Consider the following 16,268-nt stretch of genomic DNA (forward strand, 5'->3'; position numbering starts at 1 on the left):
CTCGAGCAAGAACATTGTTACTCAGTTCCTGACGTACGAGTGAGTATATAACATACGATGTATAAGTAGATGACGCATGATTCCGAGAAACGTAGAAGGCCGCGGCAGGGACGTGGAGCGATCGGATGCCCGTCCATTTGATTTGTCAGCAAATCAAACGTTTGATTATATTTTGATCTTTATATTTTTAAAAATTATATTAATATTTTTATAGTTAAAATATCCATATCTATTTATCATAACGTCGTTAGTTTTATCAATGAAAATATAAAAATCAAAATCAAAAAAATAATTTTAACATTCCAATTGATCGTGACGAATGACGTTGGTGGTAGTAAATGACGAACGACATTGTTGGAGGCCATGAGTGATTGTTGTGGATGAGGAGAGCGACGACAAAAGGAGGACTGCTCTACATCGACGTTGACACAATTGTTGAGAAATCCTTTCGCTACTTTGTATTTGTATCAATGTTGTCACAGTTGTCAAGCAATGAAAGAGTCGCTTGACATCTACATCAACGACCCTTTCATCGCTTGACAACTACGTCGACATCGACGCAGATGCAAAGCGACAAAAAGATCGTTCGACAATTACATCAATGTTACATATATGTAAAGCAACTTTATCTCTCGTTTTCGCTCTTCTCATCCACAACAACCATTCGTGACTCCCAACGATGCCATCGTCTATCACCATCGACATCATCCGCCATCACAAACTAAAAAATTAATTTTTTTTTTATATACTTTTATTGGTAAAATGGATATCGTTAGAATAAATTGATCTGTTCTACTTTTATAATTATAAGAATATCAATATAATTTTTTAAAATATAAAAATTTAGATATTAAAAAAAATTAACTACAAAAGACAATATATAATTGACCCATCCAAATACCAGACTGCATGAAACATGCACTTGTGGTATCATCAAGAATAAAGGAGCGACAACCATCGCGCAGGCTAAGTGGGTTGGAGGAAATGTCGAGAAGGAACGAGTAGAGAGACCAAAGCATGCGTAGAGGAAGAAACTAAAGCATACTACAATTGTGGAGACCTAGAGCCAGCTGAACAGAGACAAAACTGGAACTGCGAACATGGAAGAAACTGAAGCATACTCCATTTGTGGAGACCAAAAGCCAACTGAGCAGCACATATAAATTCGTGCGACGAAATACTAAGCTTCTTCATTTTACTCGATCATGTGTTGGTGAACCCTTACACCATAGTCGAAAGTCGGCATGACTTTGTTCGATCCCGAATATGCAAGGTTGCTCACGCATAGACTCGAGTGACGGAAGTTAGTGTCGAGTCAGATTGAGTTGTGGGCCTAGTCTCCTGCTTCTTCGTCGTCGACCATCGTACGCAGGTCAAGGACGAGAGGGAGATTTTTCGACTCGACCCTTCCGAAACTTAAGTTAGAATTGAGTGAAATAAGAGTGAATTGAATGTGTGAAATCCCCTCCCATTGGTTAGAGGATTGACTTTTATATATATGAATGGGTGATCGATCGTACATGATCCTTTAATGACTATTAACTTCTCAGGATAATAGTTTGTACCCTACGAATGAGAAACGATCGACCTGTATGGGTTGGCATCGTGCGACGTTGTTTCAAGTTTTGTTGAACAACTCTGCAGTGTTCGATGCCAACTAATATGACGCCGAGCAAGATGGGTTCTTTCCTACGAACGAGCGCCAATCGACCCATAGGGGTCCCACCGTGCGAAGCCATTCTGAGTTTTCCAGGACAGCTTTATGATGTTCGACGCCAACTTGTACATACAACACGAAGGTCATGGGATCACCTTGTTCTGGTCTGAGATGTCACGTTGTAAGTCTAGAGGTCCTTTGTCGGTCTTGTTGTGATCTCTCTAAAAAGAGATCCAGCTTTTACATTCTATTATCACTAATCTCTACAAACAAATGATTGATCTTATGAAATGATTGATTAGTTTGACAAGAGAGCAACATAAAAATGTATCTGAGATTCGAACAAGTAAATATGAACAAAGGCTATTAATAATTGCCTAAAACTGAACCCAGAATCTACGGAACAGTCTCAACTATCACGTTCTTTGAACACAAAAGCAAGCGGCAAAGTCAATGTTACATCTGAGAACGTCATACTAACGAAAGATAAACAAACGAATTACAAACACTCTTCTGGAATGACAAGATCTCAACAAATAAATATGGTACAATTAACTAGTTGCAGCAAATCGGGTTAAAGCATCAACAGTTCTTTAAACCCCTAGTACCAGGTTAACATAATTGCCAAAGCTCTGATAAATCTGAGGCCAATAAAAGGAACAAACAACATGCAACCACAAAACAGTTAACATTGTTCGAACATATATCAAACATATACCCAAAATATCATCTCCTTAAGTCCATAAAACTAACCTATTTCCACTCGGGAAATCTTTCAAGCCAGCACATATATATATGAAACATGCCAGATTGCATATGTTGTATAACCCTCCAGATGTGGCTGTAGCACAAGGTTCAGAAGAGAATATCAGTACATGTGCCTTCGATTACAGGCTATGATGCAACGTATAAACATGTCGAATCCCACCAGTAGGTATACCCTTGGCAGACAAACTGATCGAGCAGTTCTCTAAGCAAAAGGGTTTCCACCAAAGGATGCAACAGGACCTTGTGAAGTTAAGTCCCTGGTTATACCAACAATATTTAGAATACATACCAACTGCCAAAAATGCAGGACAAAGGTATTCAACACAGCCTACCGCAATTGAGAGCTTGGTACCTGCCCTGCATTGTATGCTAGGCTTCCTGAAACAGAAGAATCAAACACTTTTAACAGTGTGATGATATATAATCGATGGACTCACTGAACGCTTTACCTTGAGGTACAGGCATAACGCAAGCTGCAACTGAATTCTGTGAAAACCATGTTTGGGGCTGTCCACCAAGTAAATTTGTAGGCAAAAGTTGATTTGGCAATGCAGTTTGCAATGAGTGCATGTCTGGAAACTGCAAAGAAAAGCAACACACTTGAACCAGTATCCTATCAGTGATTCAGTAAAACTGATGCTTCATATTTAGAAATATGGATAGTTTTTTTATGCATCCATCCAACAACTCTAGATCAAGATAAATTGTTTGGTTACTTTATTGAAACGACCTAGGATCATATTTTGTTGAACAAGATGAGTTCATTTGCATTTTTTAAATGAGTTTTGGATGCTACATGGTTTCAATCAATGAAGACCATGCTTCTCGATTTCGATTCAAGACTCCATCATAATTATTTTTCTTTTAGTTCTGAAAATGAACCCCCTGTTCCTACTAATAAGCTACCAGCCAAACTAATGTTACTATGACAAATGATACACTATAGTATAAGAGATTTTAGTGCATAAGTTAAAACAACTACAGTGAAATATCAAAGCAAGCAACTACCATTCTTGTCTAACTGAATCTAAATGTCATCAAATGTTATGATAGTCATCAACTCATACTGTATTATAACTGAAAGGCGCAGGAAAAGAAATTTTTTTTTTTGCCTATTAGGTACTCTTGTAGATTTCAAACTACATTAAACCATGCAAAAAGAAAAACTGCTTGCTAAACAATTCTGTTTTCTTTAGATTTTTCTGCCTTTTAACAGAAAAATAAAACTATCTTCCTTCTGACTAAACTTTTGAATTCAAACTTTCCAGACCAAAGCAAGATCTTAAGTGTTCTAAAAAAACACAAACAAAAGGCTACATCAGAACAGGAATTATCACATAAATTTCAATGTAATTTCTAATTGCTGAATACCAAATTATCTTTGTCTACATCTGAATCATATGGAAGATCAAATGGATTTGTTGATTTCTGTTCTTGAGTAGTCCCTCCCTGCAAATAACAAATGGATTGTCATGTAAGACGAATGCATTTTGATACATGCTATCGTTATATACAAACCTTCAAGGAACAACCAATATACACTACAGAATAGACAGTTACTCATTGAAGAAGAAACTTAAATCTTAGCAGTACAGTCATCATATATTTCCTAACAACAATTGCTGCAGAAGGGATCAAACAACCTCCTCTGCTTCACATATACTGACATCATACTGTTCCAGGAATTATCAATCATCACCCAATTATCCAATTAAAGAATGTGCAAAACCTAGCCTGGTATGGTACATATTGCATGCTGTACTGCACCATGCCAGGCCTTGCAAGTCATTAGCCCTAGCATTACCAAGCCTTGCACAAGGCTATGTCAAATGGGATGTACCACAAAACACACTCTGAATGCAAGTTATGAACTGATTAGCACACAACATTATGGATCAAACAGAAAGTTCTATGAATTTATCTGACTGCTCTTTGGAGGATGTCTAGTTGTCATACAAATTTCCAGTTGCATACTTCCTCCAGGACAATAATTGCTTAATATATCTGATAGCACACTCACATTCCAATGTCTCTTGAGCCTAGGCACAAGCTGTGAGGAGATGAAGTCTAACTAAAACAGGATGCCAAACATGATGGCTTATAAAACACAATTTAAAGACGAAATACATTAAAATTTGGATGTCATTATCATGCATTATTAATTTACATAAAATTAATTAGTCTTTCATTAGGTCAAAGTCTTTCATTATTAATTTACATATAATTAGTCTTGCATTATTCAGCCAGTTGTAAATCACAATAACAAAAAGGTGGTTAAAAAGAAGAGGATAATGGAAGCAACACAAACAATAAATAAATAAGTAAAAGACAAACTGACACATCAAAACCTAAATGTTTCAATCTTTTTTACAAAAAAAACCTCATGGCTAAACTCTTTCCATTTCTCAAGATACAAAAATTCAGACTCTCTTTACAAAGACAGACCTACTTAATCTGTTGCATCACATATACCTTGTGATTATAATGGATACAAAAGTTTTAAAAAACGTATAATATTAGGTACTTTAGTGACAGACACTGAGGAGGATGATAGGATTGCCTATGGATGTTGCTGTAAGTAGAGCATGGCAAGAAAAAATTGGTGTAGCCAATTGATCAGAAAAATCAAGTACCAACAACTTCTCAAATTTCATCCTTGGTCAAGCACTTGGTCTGCTTATCTGCAAAGGATTAAATACACTAAAAAGTTTGAAGATTCCACTTCTTACCTTAAAGTAATGTGAAGAAAACATTGCAGTACCAAAAAGCTTTACACAAGGTAGTTTAATTATATCTCCTGACTCCTAAATGCCCATTGCTTATGTATAATGATTTGGAAATCCAATCTGGTTGACCATGTCTTCAACTCAAATTGTACAACATATAATAAGGTATCTATATAGAATTAAGGAGTTCTGATGCAAAAGTTGTTGCAATAACAAATTTGGATTTCTATTTTCAACAGAAGCAACACTGAATTCATAATCATACAGAGTAGATACAGTCAAAATGTTAGTGAAAACCCTCCAAAATAAGTACAATTGACTAAAAGACTTGTCCACCACAGGAATGGAAGTTCTTTTCTTTTGTTCCAATTCCATCACTTTGACGGGCATAAATCTGCCAAAGAAAATGACAGCTTGTCGCCTGATCACAAGATCTTCAGCAAATTATATTTTTTAATGTCATACTCACTCTTCCATCATCTAAACCAGCAGGCTAAGTATTGTACGACTTTAAATAAATCCCTATATAAACGAGAATTTGTTCAATCTAGCTGCCAGCAGTGGATGCAGTAGAGTGCAACTAAGCTATGCTAGAATAGCCAACAAGGAAAGAGATGAGGTTGCTCAGGTGGGCAACAGCACCTTCAAGGTACATGCAGGGGCTAGACTCTGTTTTCAAGGGTGTATGAATAAGGAAAAGATACACGAAAGAACTATAAAGTTGCATGGAGGCAAACCAAAAATGGCAAACAAAATACAGAAGAAAACAAGGAAAGCACTTCAGAACCAGAAGACCTAGTCTAGTGTCTACACCTTTTGTGGACCATAATGAAGGGCTTGGCACCACTCATATATGTTAGTGATGCATAAATTGCCCATGTCAATACAATGTATACTCACTCAGAATTCTCTTCCCATTAGAGCACACTATCATGCCCAACTAAATTCTAAACCTAATGGCATATACATCAATAAAAAAGTTAAACTCTTTTCTCAAGGTTTGTCGTACCGTAGCATACCACTCGTCGGATCGGTACATAAACCGCCCCATACCGGGCGATACAGGTTACATGGCCCCGTATCGGGTGATACGAGGTCTGTACCGATCAGAACGATCGAAAACCGATCGTTACCGACCTGTAATGGTTGGTAACGGTCAAATTTTAACCGATACCAATCAAGGGCTGAGATTATCCTATTTCAAATAGTCAATTTGACCGTTAGAATAAAAGGAAAGAGTTTCTAAACCCTTTCCTCCCCTCTCTTTCAATTCATTTCACTCTTTCAAACTCTTCAACTCTCTTAAACATCCCTAGCAGGAGGAAGATCCCCCTTGGTCAGAACATGACGGAAGGAGCTGAACACCATCGAGTTAGACTACTCTAGGAACTAAATACACCCAACCATCATAGTCGTCCGCCCAATGTACAAAGGCAAAAGGGAAGGCACTAGTATCGGCTGCATCGTTGGAAAGAATCAAGTCGGCCGACGAGACACCTTCTCAATCGCATTCAGCAACTCGCTCGGTCCAAAGACATAGCAACAACGTGGGCAACAGTGTCTTGATTGATGATGGTGGTGACGTCAGGGAGTCGATGATCCTGTCTATATAATTTGAGAGTGGTGTATGGACCGAAAAGCAATATTTTATGCATGTCATCCAAGATTCAGATCATGGAACTCGACGAGATACTAGTCAAGCTTATACACATAAGGGAAAGGTAGTGGATGATTTTGAGCAAATATGACAGAGCCAACACGACATGGACATAAAGCGAAGCTCATCATATTCACAGCCATTGTATTACAAAGAAATTTAAGATCAACAACAGTACGGTAATAGTTGGTCATTATTCATCGAGCAACAGTACGATGATCGATCTAATGATACGGAGCAATAGATTAGTGGTAAAAGTAAAACTTTCGACATTGATGTACCAACGGTATACGGTATATTAGTATACTATGTCGTGGGATCAATTTCAGAATTGGGTCCGACAAACATATCAAATTGATATACAAATATATAAGATCGAGGACCCTAATTCATCACCCATGGAGTCTTATCATTCTTTTTGGTGGTAGAACCAAGTATATCCATCAATTGATTATTTGATTCATTTGAATCTTACCATTAAATTATTTAAAAAATAATCTAACAATTTAAATCATTTCTTTGTAGATAATTCAATATCAATGGAAGAATGGTCCGAAACATATTATAAAGTTACTCCTCAAAGTCCAAAAAAGATATTACTATTCTTTTTAAATTTAGATTATTTTTGCTAAAATTATACTAAATTTATATTTATTTTCAACTTAAAAATCCTAATATAACTTTTTTTCCATTTTTCAGAAATTTCTTGAGCTATTTTTAGCCATTTTTATGTATCGTCGGTACGTGCCGCCATATCGACACACGGTATAGATCAGTGCGTACCGTATAGGTACACCCTTACGGATTGATAAGACGAACCCTATCTTTTCTCCTCTCTTCTACTGAAATGGACATTATTTCATATGTATATTATCATTGCATAACCTTGCTAAACACATGAATGACATTGAACTAGAAAATGGAATTACCCTTTCTGCCTCAACGATGCTAAGTCTTTGTTAACAACTTCACAGATCATTCAGAATAAATATAAAAGACAAACCTTCAAGAATGGAACTGAGAAAAATGAAGATCCAGATGAGCCATCATATGGTACATTAAGAGCCGAAAATTCATCTGTGCTGAAATTTTGTGAACCAACCTCGACAGGTACCTTCAATATTTCAAAGATAAGCATATAATGCTGATGAGCACAAGAAACTTGTGCAACATCATAATTGAAAAAGTACCTCTTGATATTGTAAACTGGAATATAGAACCCCAGTTGCAGGAGGATTGTGCACCAGAACTTTTGCTTCATTGGTCTGCAATAGTTTGTTGGATGATGTTTGCTGAAAATTTCCATCAGAAAAACCAAATGCATCCCAGGTCTGCAAACCAAAAGCAAAACAAAAAAAAAGAAGAAAAAAAAACTAATTGAGCATCATGGATGATATTGAGGTAGAATCTGTGAAACATCATTGACCTGGGAACTAATAATATAGAAAAATGGTTGCCACATTCCTCACCTGAGAACTTTTATCTGTTTCTGATGATGGTATAATTTCATCATGCTGGTCAGCAAAAAGGAAAAAAAGGTCCTGAACTGCATTTTGTGGAAATTGATGCTTTATAGCCTGAGAAACCACAGAAGTAGAGTCCTTCTGTTCAGAAGCAGGATTTGCTTGAGGAGGTAAGTCAAATGTGGCCCACCCGACACTATCAGAGAATGATTTGGTCAATTCTTTTTCTTCTGAAGGGACAGGAGACAAACGTTGATGGTTAACAGCAAATACATCTGTAAATGAATTTGAAGAAGGAATTGGTTGTTTCATAACTGGTAGACCAAAAAGATCCTGACTCCTGGCATGCGTAGGAGCAGAGTCTTGCATCACAGAGGGAGTTACAGATATATCTGGATGCTTGACTGGAGATGAGTTCTCTGACTCGAGAACAAGATCAATTATGTTACTTGAACTAGATGGTGTCAAAGATGCAGAGTTACTGTCAAAGGATCCGAAGCTACTTGATGATGCAGTCCTCTGGACAAAGAGAGAAAAAAATCATTATATATCCATCAGTCATGTAGTCACATCACCAAAGAAATAAGTTGACTAATTAGTGAATAACTTATGTATAATAGACCTGTGAATGTGGGAACCCATTAAAATTCTTCTTGATATTTGCATCAGCATATGTATTCGACACTGAGGGTCGTGTATCTTCAATCAAAATATTTCTTACTTGATGTAAAGGAGGACTGCTATTATCAGTGTCCTGCAGATTTGGTGACTGGCCATAAAATATAGATGAACCTCCTCCACTAGTAATGGAGTAGTCTGAATTCCTTGAATTAGGAGTCTCGTTAGCAAATCTATCCTCATACAACTGCTTTGCTTGGTGACCTGGACTGAACATGAAGCTGGAAATCTTGCCTTCATACAGACTACGATCTGAACCAGGTTTTCTTGCCAGCATCCCAGACATTTTGCCATTGCATCTTTCTTCATATTGACCATCATAAGGTGGGCTCTGTGAGAAGGAATGATAAGAATTGGCTCTCCTGTGATCTTCATGGTTCTTGTGGGTCTACCCAGAGTACAAGGGCAAAAAATAAATACAATATTAAAAGAACTAAAAAACTGCTAAACGACAAATATAATAAGCATCATAATTTAAATTTCAAAAACAATAAGATATCTTTGGAGTATACCTGCATGTCTCTCGGTGGCTTGTCAGAGGATATCCCACCAGCATACTTCTTTTCCACATAAACATATTTGATGAATTCTCTCAACTTATCAAGGTTGCTGTAATATGTATCCGAAAGTCCATGAAACTTCAAGCACACTAAAAACAAGAGCATGGCAATAAAGTTCTATTATTTACCTGCTACTAGGCAACCTCATTTTTTCTGTATCCCAATCCTTCAAGAATATCTCTCTGGCACGCTGCGACAGAAAATTTTACATGAAATTTTTGCATAGCCTATTTCTGATGTATTACATTGAATTTTTCTTGTTACCTGATTGCCTCCTTTTTGTAGAGCCTCAACTTCTTGAGAAGTAAATTTTGCCATAGATATCGATTTCACACGGTGAGTAAACTCACGACTGTATGGTAAATAAAAATTATATATAAAATGCCAGAAAAGAAAATGTGAGAACTCAAGTAGCTATCTCTTAATAATATTAAATACCCAAAATATCAATCATCCAAGAAGCTCCAACCGCAATACAATCAATATCTTGATATCAATAAGAAAAATATGCAGCTAAGCCAGTTTATGTCCCTAGTAATCGGTGTTCAAGTAAACCCCACAAACTCTCATGATAAGTCTCATGATGGATGTGAGATAATGAGAAATTCTGTATACTCAAGATCCATATTTAGTCTTCTAATTGTTGAAACATGATAGATTGTCCAAAGCAGCCGGTCATGTATATTTGATAGTCCAGTGCATGAAGGTTTCAAAAATATGGGATCTAAGAGGACACTGCTGTAGGACAAGTTCAAGTATTCCTTCTTCTAGTTATGTTTGGATAATCTACATTAATGTCTACCCAGTTGATCTTTTCCAATCATAAGTGTCTTAAAGAGTCCTAGGAACATGGATGGTCTTTTGATAACGGTGTAGGAGATGTCTTTTAATAAAGGGTATAGCCTAATGTGGTTATTGTAAGTGACAATTGAGTAAAATCTGCCTGTCAACCATTATTCTCCATTTCCTCTTACTTCCTCTATAATTTTTTATACTACTATTTCCTACTGTTATCATCTCTGCTAGGTATAAACCACAATAGCTGTTGCTCTTCTTCTCCTTTACTCCAGGTCTTCACTTTTTTTTTCAATCTTGCCGTTTACTCTGGGCTGTTCCCACTTTGCTCATATTACTTTCCCGATACCCATTACTCAAAAATTATTCAGTATAATTTGGTAACTAGTACCAACATGAAAAACCCTATTAGAATTATTGACCCTAGATAATACCAATGCTAAGAAAGTCAAATCACAAAAGAATACCCAGAGGATAGTCAACAGGCTTCCAAGGAGAGGTAAAGATTAGCAAAATCATTTTTGGGGCTGCCTTATGGGAAAGTACAAAAGAACACCCAAATCCTTTATGAGTCCACTACAACATCACCCATTGAGCATGAAGAACAAAAGTCCAAATGTTTCTTCCTAACTCAAATGTTATCCATTGAGCAGAAAGAAACCACAATGGCTGTGAAGCAAATTAAAATTTTAATCCAGGGGTCAGGAAATAACGGACTTTTGCAGCGACCACACTAACCTTCTTTAGGTTTCAGCCGTCAAATAACTAGTGTTACGAATGGACACAAGAGTTAAAGTTCCATCTTCCAAAAGTAAAGTCAAACTCGTCGATTTGACTGATGGAAAACACTATGCTAATGCAAGAAGGCCGCAATATCACAAGCTAAAGAAAATCAATCAGTCACTCACTGTATTCCGCTGCAAGTCACGCAGATGAAAGTCCAAAAATTGACGCAAACGTACTGTGGACCCTGCACCAAGAGAAAGAAAAGCAAAGCAAACCAACCATATCAGCACCATATAGTCATACGAAAAGGAGAATATCAAATCGCACAAGAAGAAATCAAAGAGACACCAAAGCGTAAACAATCTGATGACGGATATTTACCCAAACAAAGGGAGTTTCAGAGAGGAATCTCACCAGACTGTTGCAGTTGATGCACTTCCTGTTGGGAGGAAGCTTGAGGAGACCTCTGATGATCTTCTCATTCCTCTCGTCCTGCTTCTTGCTACTCATCCTCTCCTAATTCAACAAGAACCCAGCGACTCCGACCTCCCGTTCCAGTTAGCTCCAAGGATAATAAAACCTAGCCTCCTAAGCAGACTGCGAATCCAGCGCCTCCGATCTGCGGATCTCGGCCAAAAGCGAGCTGAAAGACAAGAGCAAATCACAACTTGCGTTTCGCGTGAGGAACTCCAGAGATTTAGAGAGGAAATAGAGAGAGAAGTACCATCAAGATCGACCAAGAGGGAGCGATGCTTTGGGGGATTCCGGCAGTCGGAAGGGCTGCGAGTGGGAGCGGAAGCGAGATTTGGGCGATCGCCAACAATAATGACAACAATAATAGCAGTGCAGTAGGAAAAGGATGGGTATTAATAGCTACAAGGGAAGCCGGGCCGAACAAATGGAAACCGCAAGGTGGAGGAAACCGGTGGCTTAGAACAATAGAATGAACTGTGTTAATAGTCATTGTGGTCGTTTCTTTGGTGGTGTCTTCGCCATCGTCACGAAAGGAGGCGACGAAGAGGGTGACCGGGGTTTTTACAGTTACTGCCGGTGAGTGTTCTGATCGATGGGTGGTACGACGGCACGGCGATCAGATTCAAACCGGTCGATGACGTTTAGATTTTTAATTAAAATACATAAATTTAGTATTTACATGAAAATTTAATTTGGTTTTTTTTTTCTGGGGGAAAACGGAGGTTGGGTACCGGTTGGGGTGACGGGAACCGATCGTTTTAATCACGAGACCCCATAAAAGCTCGATGCCGCCATTGTCGTTACGAGCTGAGCAACGACCGGAAGATCCGGCGAGAACCGCTTTCTGTCATGTGGGGTCCGCCATTGCATTATGTGACAGCGGCAACGTGCAGTGTGTACGATGGGAGGCTAGTATGGTCCCTGTCGTCGCCAAGGCATGGGATCTTTCTGCGGGACCCAAAGCATTGGAACATTATTATTGTGGAGATAGTGACAGAAGAGTAATGATGCAAGTTAAGTGCCCTTCAGTGCCAAGCTAAAGAACTGAAACAAAGCAAAGTCCGACCCATTCTCGACGCCCACGCGCGCCCCCAAACCCTCATCCCGGCTCTGACAGCTGCCCCCTCCCGCCACCACCGCCTTCCTCTCTCGCCGTAGCTGTCGGTGGCATCGAGAGTGGTGCTCCATGAATGCTATTTCGATCGCTGAGAAGAATCCAAGCGATGTGAATCTAGTTTGGCTGTGAGGGTATTGGTTTAGTTTGTTGAGTTCGTAACTTCCTTTAAAAGGAGCACGCAGATGCTAATAATGTGTCGTTTAAATTACATGAATGTGGATGCTGTGCAATTGGCTATAGAAAGCATATCGAAGAAGCTACAGGTGAAAGCTGACCAGCTCGTGCGATTACTACGACTAATTTTCTACCAACTCCCACAGGTTTTAACAACCAAACTAACATGAATACACTGATGATAGATGAGGGTGGACAAATTCACACTGGGCTTGTTCCTAGCACAAATTCATACTCACTAAAGTTGTCAAGAACGAATTGGCTTAACGAGATGGCGCACAAAATTGGCATCAAAACCCGAGAAATACAGAAAAGCAGGCTGAGAAGCAACCATAAAGATGTTATCCGCCGGTGATGATCTCAACAAGCAAATGTCATCTGTTACGAAAATAACCAGAAATGAACAGAAAACACAAGGTAGCCAACATCTCAAATCATTCTGAACAAGCAAAATCTTAAGACGTAAATGCAAAAAAGCTGAGGTAAAATAATCCACATAAATTCCTCTAATAGTTCTGTCGGCTCTCAATGTCCCTTGAGCACTCAAGACCAGCATCGGGAGAGAGACCATATCAACAAGCACCTCCTGGCAATTTAAGCCTGATGAGCAAAAAGCAAAACGTGCATCAGGGCAGAGTTTATTTCGATTTGTAAAACACAAGTAGGAGCTGATATATCTTGTCAAATCATGTCAAAAGAGATCATGCAAGCATGAAAAACAAATTCCAGCAGCATAAATAAAGAGAAGATACCTTGCTGGCAATGTTGCTGGAGAGCCAATCAAGCCCCTCATACAAACCCTCACCAGAAGTAGCGCAGGTACTCTGGATGTACCTGAAAATAATCACGATGAATGTGCCAAATTAGACAGGACTTGCAACCTCCTTAATCTCAAATGGTTTACTTGAACACTAGCTGTCTTGCCTGCTTATTACAAAATTCTTCAAATTGCTCGCAAACAAAAAGGAAGAATAATCTTTTCGTGCGGTATTTGCCTAAATATGATAGTTCAGGAGATGCACATATAAAAAAGATCACTATTTGTGGTCTAATTGTATATTCATTACTTATGTGTGCTAAATAATTTGAATCCTTCACAAAAGAGGGAGGGAAGATTGCTCTTTTTTATTTAACAACAGTGATTAGCCAGACAAAAGATAAAGTTCAGCTTTAGATTTTAAGCTTAACGAAAGCAGAGTGTCATACCAGTGTCGTTGCCGCAGGGAATGCAGGCCAAGTTTGTCCGTGATCTCAGCAGCATTCATTGCATTCGGAAGATCTTGTTTGTTTGCAAAAACAAGCAAAACAGCATCCCGTAGTTCATCCTACCAGTACAAGATAGAATTCCTCATGTTTGTGATAATCAATTTATATTGTTAAAATCTGATCCATTTGTTTGCAAGGGTTATGCACATACAAAATAATTTAAGTAGATGTACATTTCTGTATCAACTATGGTAGTAAAGCAGAAAATACAAATAGATAAACAGTTTTTTGCAAACAGGGAACTAGTATGATGCACATTATAGTTGGTGTTATCACTAATAAGCAGAGACAGGAAACAAAACCAAAGGGGTCAAAAAAGTCATTACCGAATGGAAGAATTTACCTCATTCAGCATCCTGTGGAGCTCATCCCTCGCCTCAACAACACGATCTCTGTCATTGCTGTCGACAACAAAAATAAGGCCCTGTGTGTTCTGGAAGTAATGCCTCCATAGAGGTCTGATCTGTTGTCGACAAGATCATATCACCAAAACAATTATCAGAGAAGTAATCAGATCAGGTAACAAAAACAAACAAATTCCTGTGAGAATAATGATGACAAGGATGATTTTCTTAATTATATTTAACAAGTAACTGCATCAGCAGTTCTCACGCATAAACCATACTAATCAAACAACTCATATGAGCTAACGCTAAAGCTATGGTACCTTGTCCTGACCTCCGACATCCCAAACAGTGAAGCTAATATTTTTGTACTCCACAGTCTCAACATTGAACCCTGCAGTGAAACACTAAAGCAAATTAAAATTGCCACAAAAGAAAGAGTGTTTATGAGAAACTCATCAATATTGCCACTGTCCCTGACTCCCTCCTCCACAACAAAACATGAATTGACCACATAATCACAGCAACATTTTAGTGATCCAAATGGAGAAACATAGATAGAATTGAAGTACATTGGAAAAAGAAAGAACTGAGAACACAAGAAAATCTCCACAGGGATTTACAATAGGTCATGACATTCTAACCAAAGAATTTAAAAAAAAAAAAAAACACTTACACTTGGTGAGGTGCATTAAAAATACGATAATAATTAACATTAAATTTTCCATAGACTTGTAAGCAGCCTTATATTTTTAGCCCTACCCATGGATACACATACCAGCATGTAAACACAGTTTGGGATAAAAGATTATATCACTTTCATACTATAATTAACTGCTAGTCAAGTAATAGCAAAACTATTATCCGGTAACACAAGAGGAAACCCATTAAGGCTTAAAGGAGCTCAAACATTCGGTATCATTTTTTACAATAACAGTAGACGTAAACGAATATGACGGGGAAAAATAGGGAGACAAAAAGCTCACCGATAGTGGGAATGGTGGTGACAATTTCTCCGAGCTTGAGCTTGTAGAGGATGGTCGTCTTACCAGCAGCGTCAAGACCCACCATCAAGATCCTCATCTCCTTCTTCGCGAAGAGGCGACTGAACAGCTTCGTGAACGTGAGCCCCATTGCTCCTAAGCTGTTACATCCAACACGCACGGATCCAAGATCTAAGGAAAAAGAAACAAACTATCCAAGAGGAGATCAAAAATTTGTAACGCAGATGGGAAGATCTACGACCCACGACTACGGGCGTCAAATTCGGATTCATAACCAACACGAATGAAGAGATCTCTAAGATCTGCACGTGGATCTCGAGAGAGCACAGTTATAGGGTTCCGATCCAGAATCTATAGAACAAATTCAAGATAAAAGGGGAAGAGGCGAGGAGAACAGATCAAAGATCTAAGAAGGCGATCTGAAATGCGAAGGAAAGCAACCGATCAAAGGATCGAGAGATCCCGGCAAGAAAGGGGAAGGCTCAGTTACCTGGAGATCTCCGCGGGCGGCTTCGCGCTTTCGAGCTCTGAGATGGGAAAGAGGCAGAGGGGGTGAGGAAAGGTCGGTTTTCTATTTATCGGTCGAAAGGCCGGCTTTCGCACGTGCGACCACCCCGGTTCGCCGGGAGACGACCGTCCTATCACGTGACTACGAGTGATGGAGAATCAATCCACTATCGCACTTGTAGTTTTCCCACACAGCAGCGTAATTATTTTTCTTTAAATAAACCCATTTCGATCACCGGTCCCCTCTCGTCCCCTCATCGCCTACGACTCCGTACACAGGCTAACCCCGCCAACTGCTCCTCTCCCCTGCCCTGATCACTTGTATCTCCGTGGACAGACTTCAAAGCTCCCA

The 16,268-nt window shown here is 38.7% G+C and overlaps 2 protein-coding genes across 15 annotated transcripts; both read right to left on the reverse strand.

Moving 5' to 3' along the window:
• Positions 1 to 2,010: 2,010 nt before the first annotated feature.
• LOC135586454 (probable ADP-ribosylation factor GTPase-activating protein AGD14) lies at positions 2,011 to 11,962 on the reverse strand. Of its 12 annotated transcripts, none has more exons than XR_010484304.1 (16): positions 11,755 to 11,896; positions 11,445 to 11,673; positions 11,213 to 11,274; positions 9,774 to 9,861; positions 9,638 to 9,699; positions 9,462 to 9,558; positions 8,894 to 9,337; positions 8,278 to 8,790; positions 7,999 to 8,139; positions 7,812 to 7,922; positions 3,797 to 3,874; positions 2,875 to 3,004; positions 2,758 to 2,803; positions 2,586 to 2,682; positions 2,411 to 2,498; positions 2,011 to 2,298 (listed from the first exon to the last, which is right to left on the reverse strand). XR_010484304.1 is itself a non-coding variant. In XM_065094775.1 (16 exons), the coding sequence occupies exons 2-16, from the start codon at positions 11,538 to 11,540 to the stop codon at positions 2,259 to 2,261; spliced, it is 1,974 nt and encodes a 657-aa protein (XP_064950847.1). In that variant the 5' UTR covers positions 11,541 to 11,673; positions 11,755 to 11,962; the 3' UTR covers positions 2,011 to 2,258. The 12 variants fall into 12 exon arrangements, 8 of the variants coding, with proteins under 8 accessions (XP_064950847.1, XP_064950841.1, XP_064950835.1 ...); XM_065094775.1 differs by having other exon boundaries at positions 2,778 to 2,803; positions 8,993 to 9,337; positions 11,755 to 11,962; XM_065094769.1 differs by having other exon boundaries at positions 2,598 to 2,682; positions 2,778 to 2,803; positions 11,755 to 11,962.
• Positions 11,963 to 13,100: 1,138 nt separating this feature from the next.
• Positions 13,101 to 16,035, reverse strand: LOC135605111 (ADP-ribosylation factor 1-like). 3 transcript variants are annotated; one of them, XM_065094819.1, is made up of 7 exons: positions 15,900 to 16,035; positions 15,392 to 15,549; positions 14,729 to 14,799; positions 14,405 to 14,524; positions 14,002 to 14,120; positions 13,548 to 13,629; positions 13,101 to 13,395 (listed from the first exon to the last, which is right to left on the reverse strand). In XM_065094819.1, the coding sequence occupies exons 2-7, from the start codon at positions 15,537 to 15,539 to the stop codon at positions 13,390 to 13,392; spliced, it is 546 nt and encodes a 181-aa protein (XP_064950891.1). In that variant the 5' UTR covers positions 15,540 to 15,549; positions 15,900 to 16,035; the 3' UTR covers positions 13,101 to 13,389. The 3 variants fall into 3 exon arrangements, with proteins under 3 accessions (XP_064950891.1, XP_064950892.1, XP_064950896.1); XM_065094820.1 differs by having other exon boundaries at positions 15,392 to 15,599; positions 15,900 to 16,034; XM_065094824.1 differs by having other exon boundaries at positions 15,392 to 15,580; positions 15,900 to 16,033.
• Between the last annotated feature and the right edge of the window lie 233 nt (positions 16,036 to 16,268).

The sequence above is a fragment of the Musa acuminata genome, chromosome BXJ1-2 (genome assembly GCF_036884655.1).
Source record: "Musa acuminata AAA Group cultivar baxijiao chromosome BXJ1-2, Cavendish_Baxijiao_AAA, whole genome shotgun sequence".
Taxonomy (NCBI): Eukaryota; Viridiplantae; Streptophyta; class Magnoliopsida; order Zingiberales; family Musaceae; genus Musa; species Musa acuminata.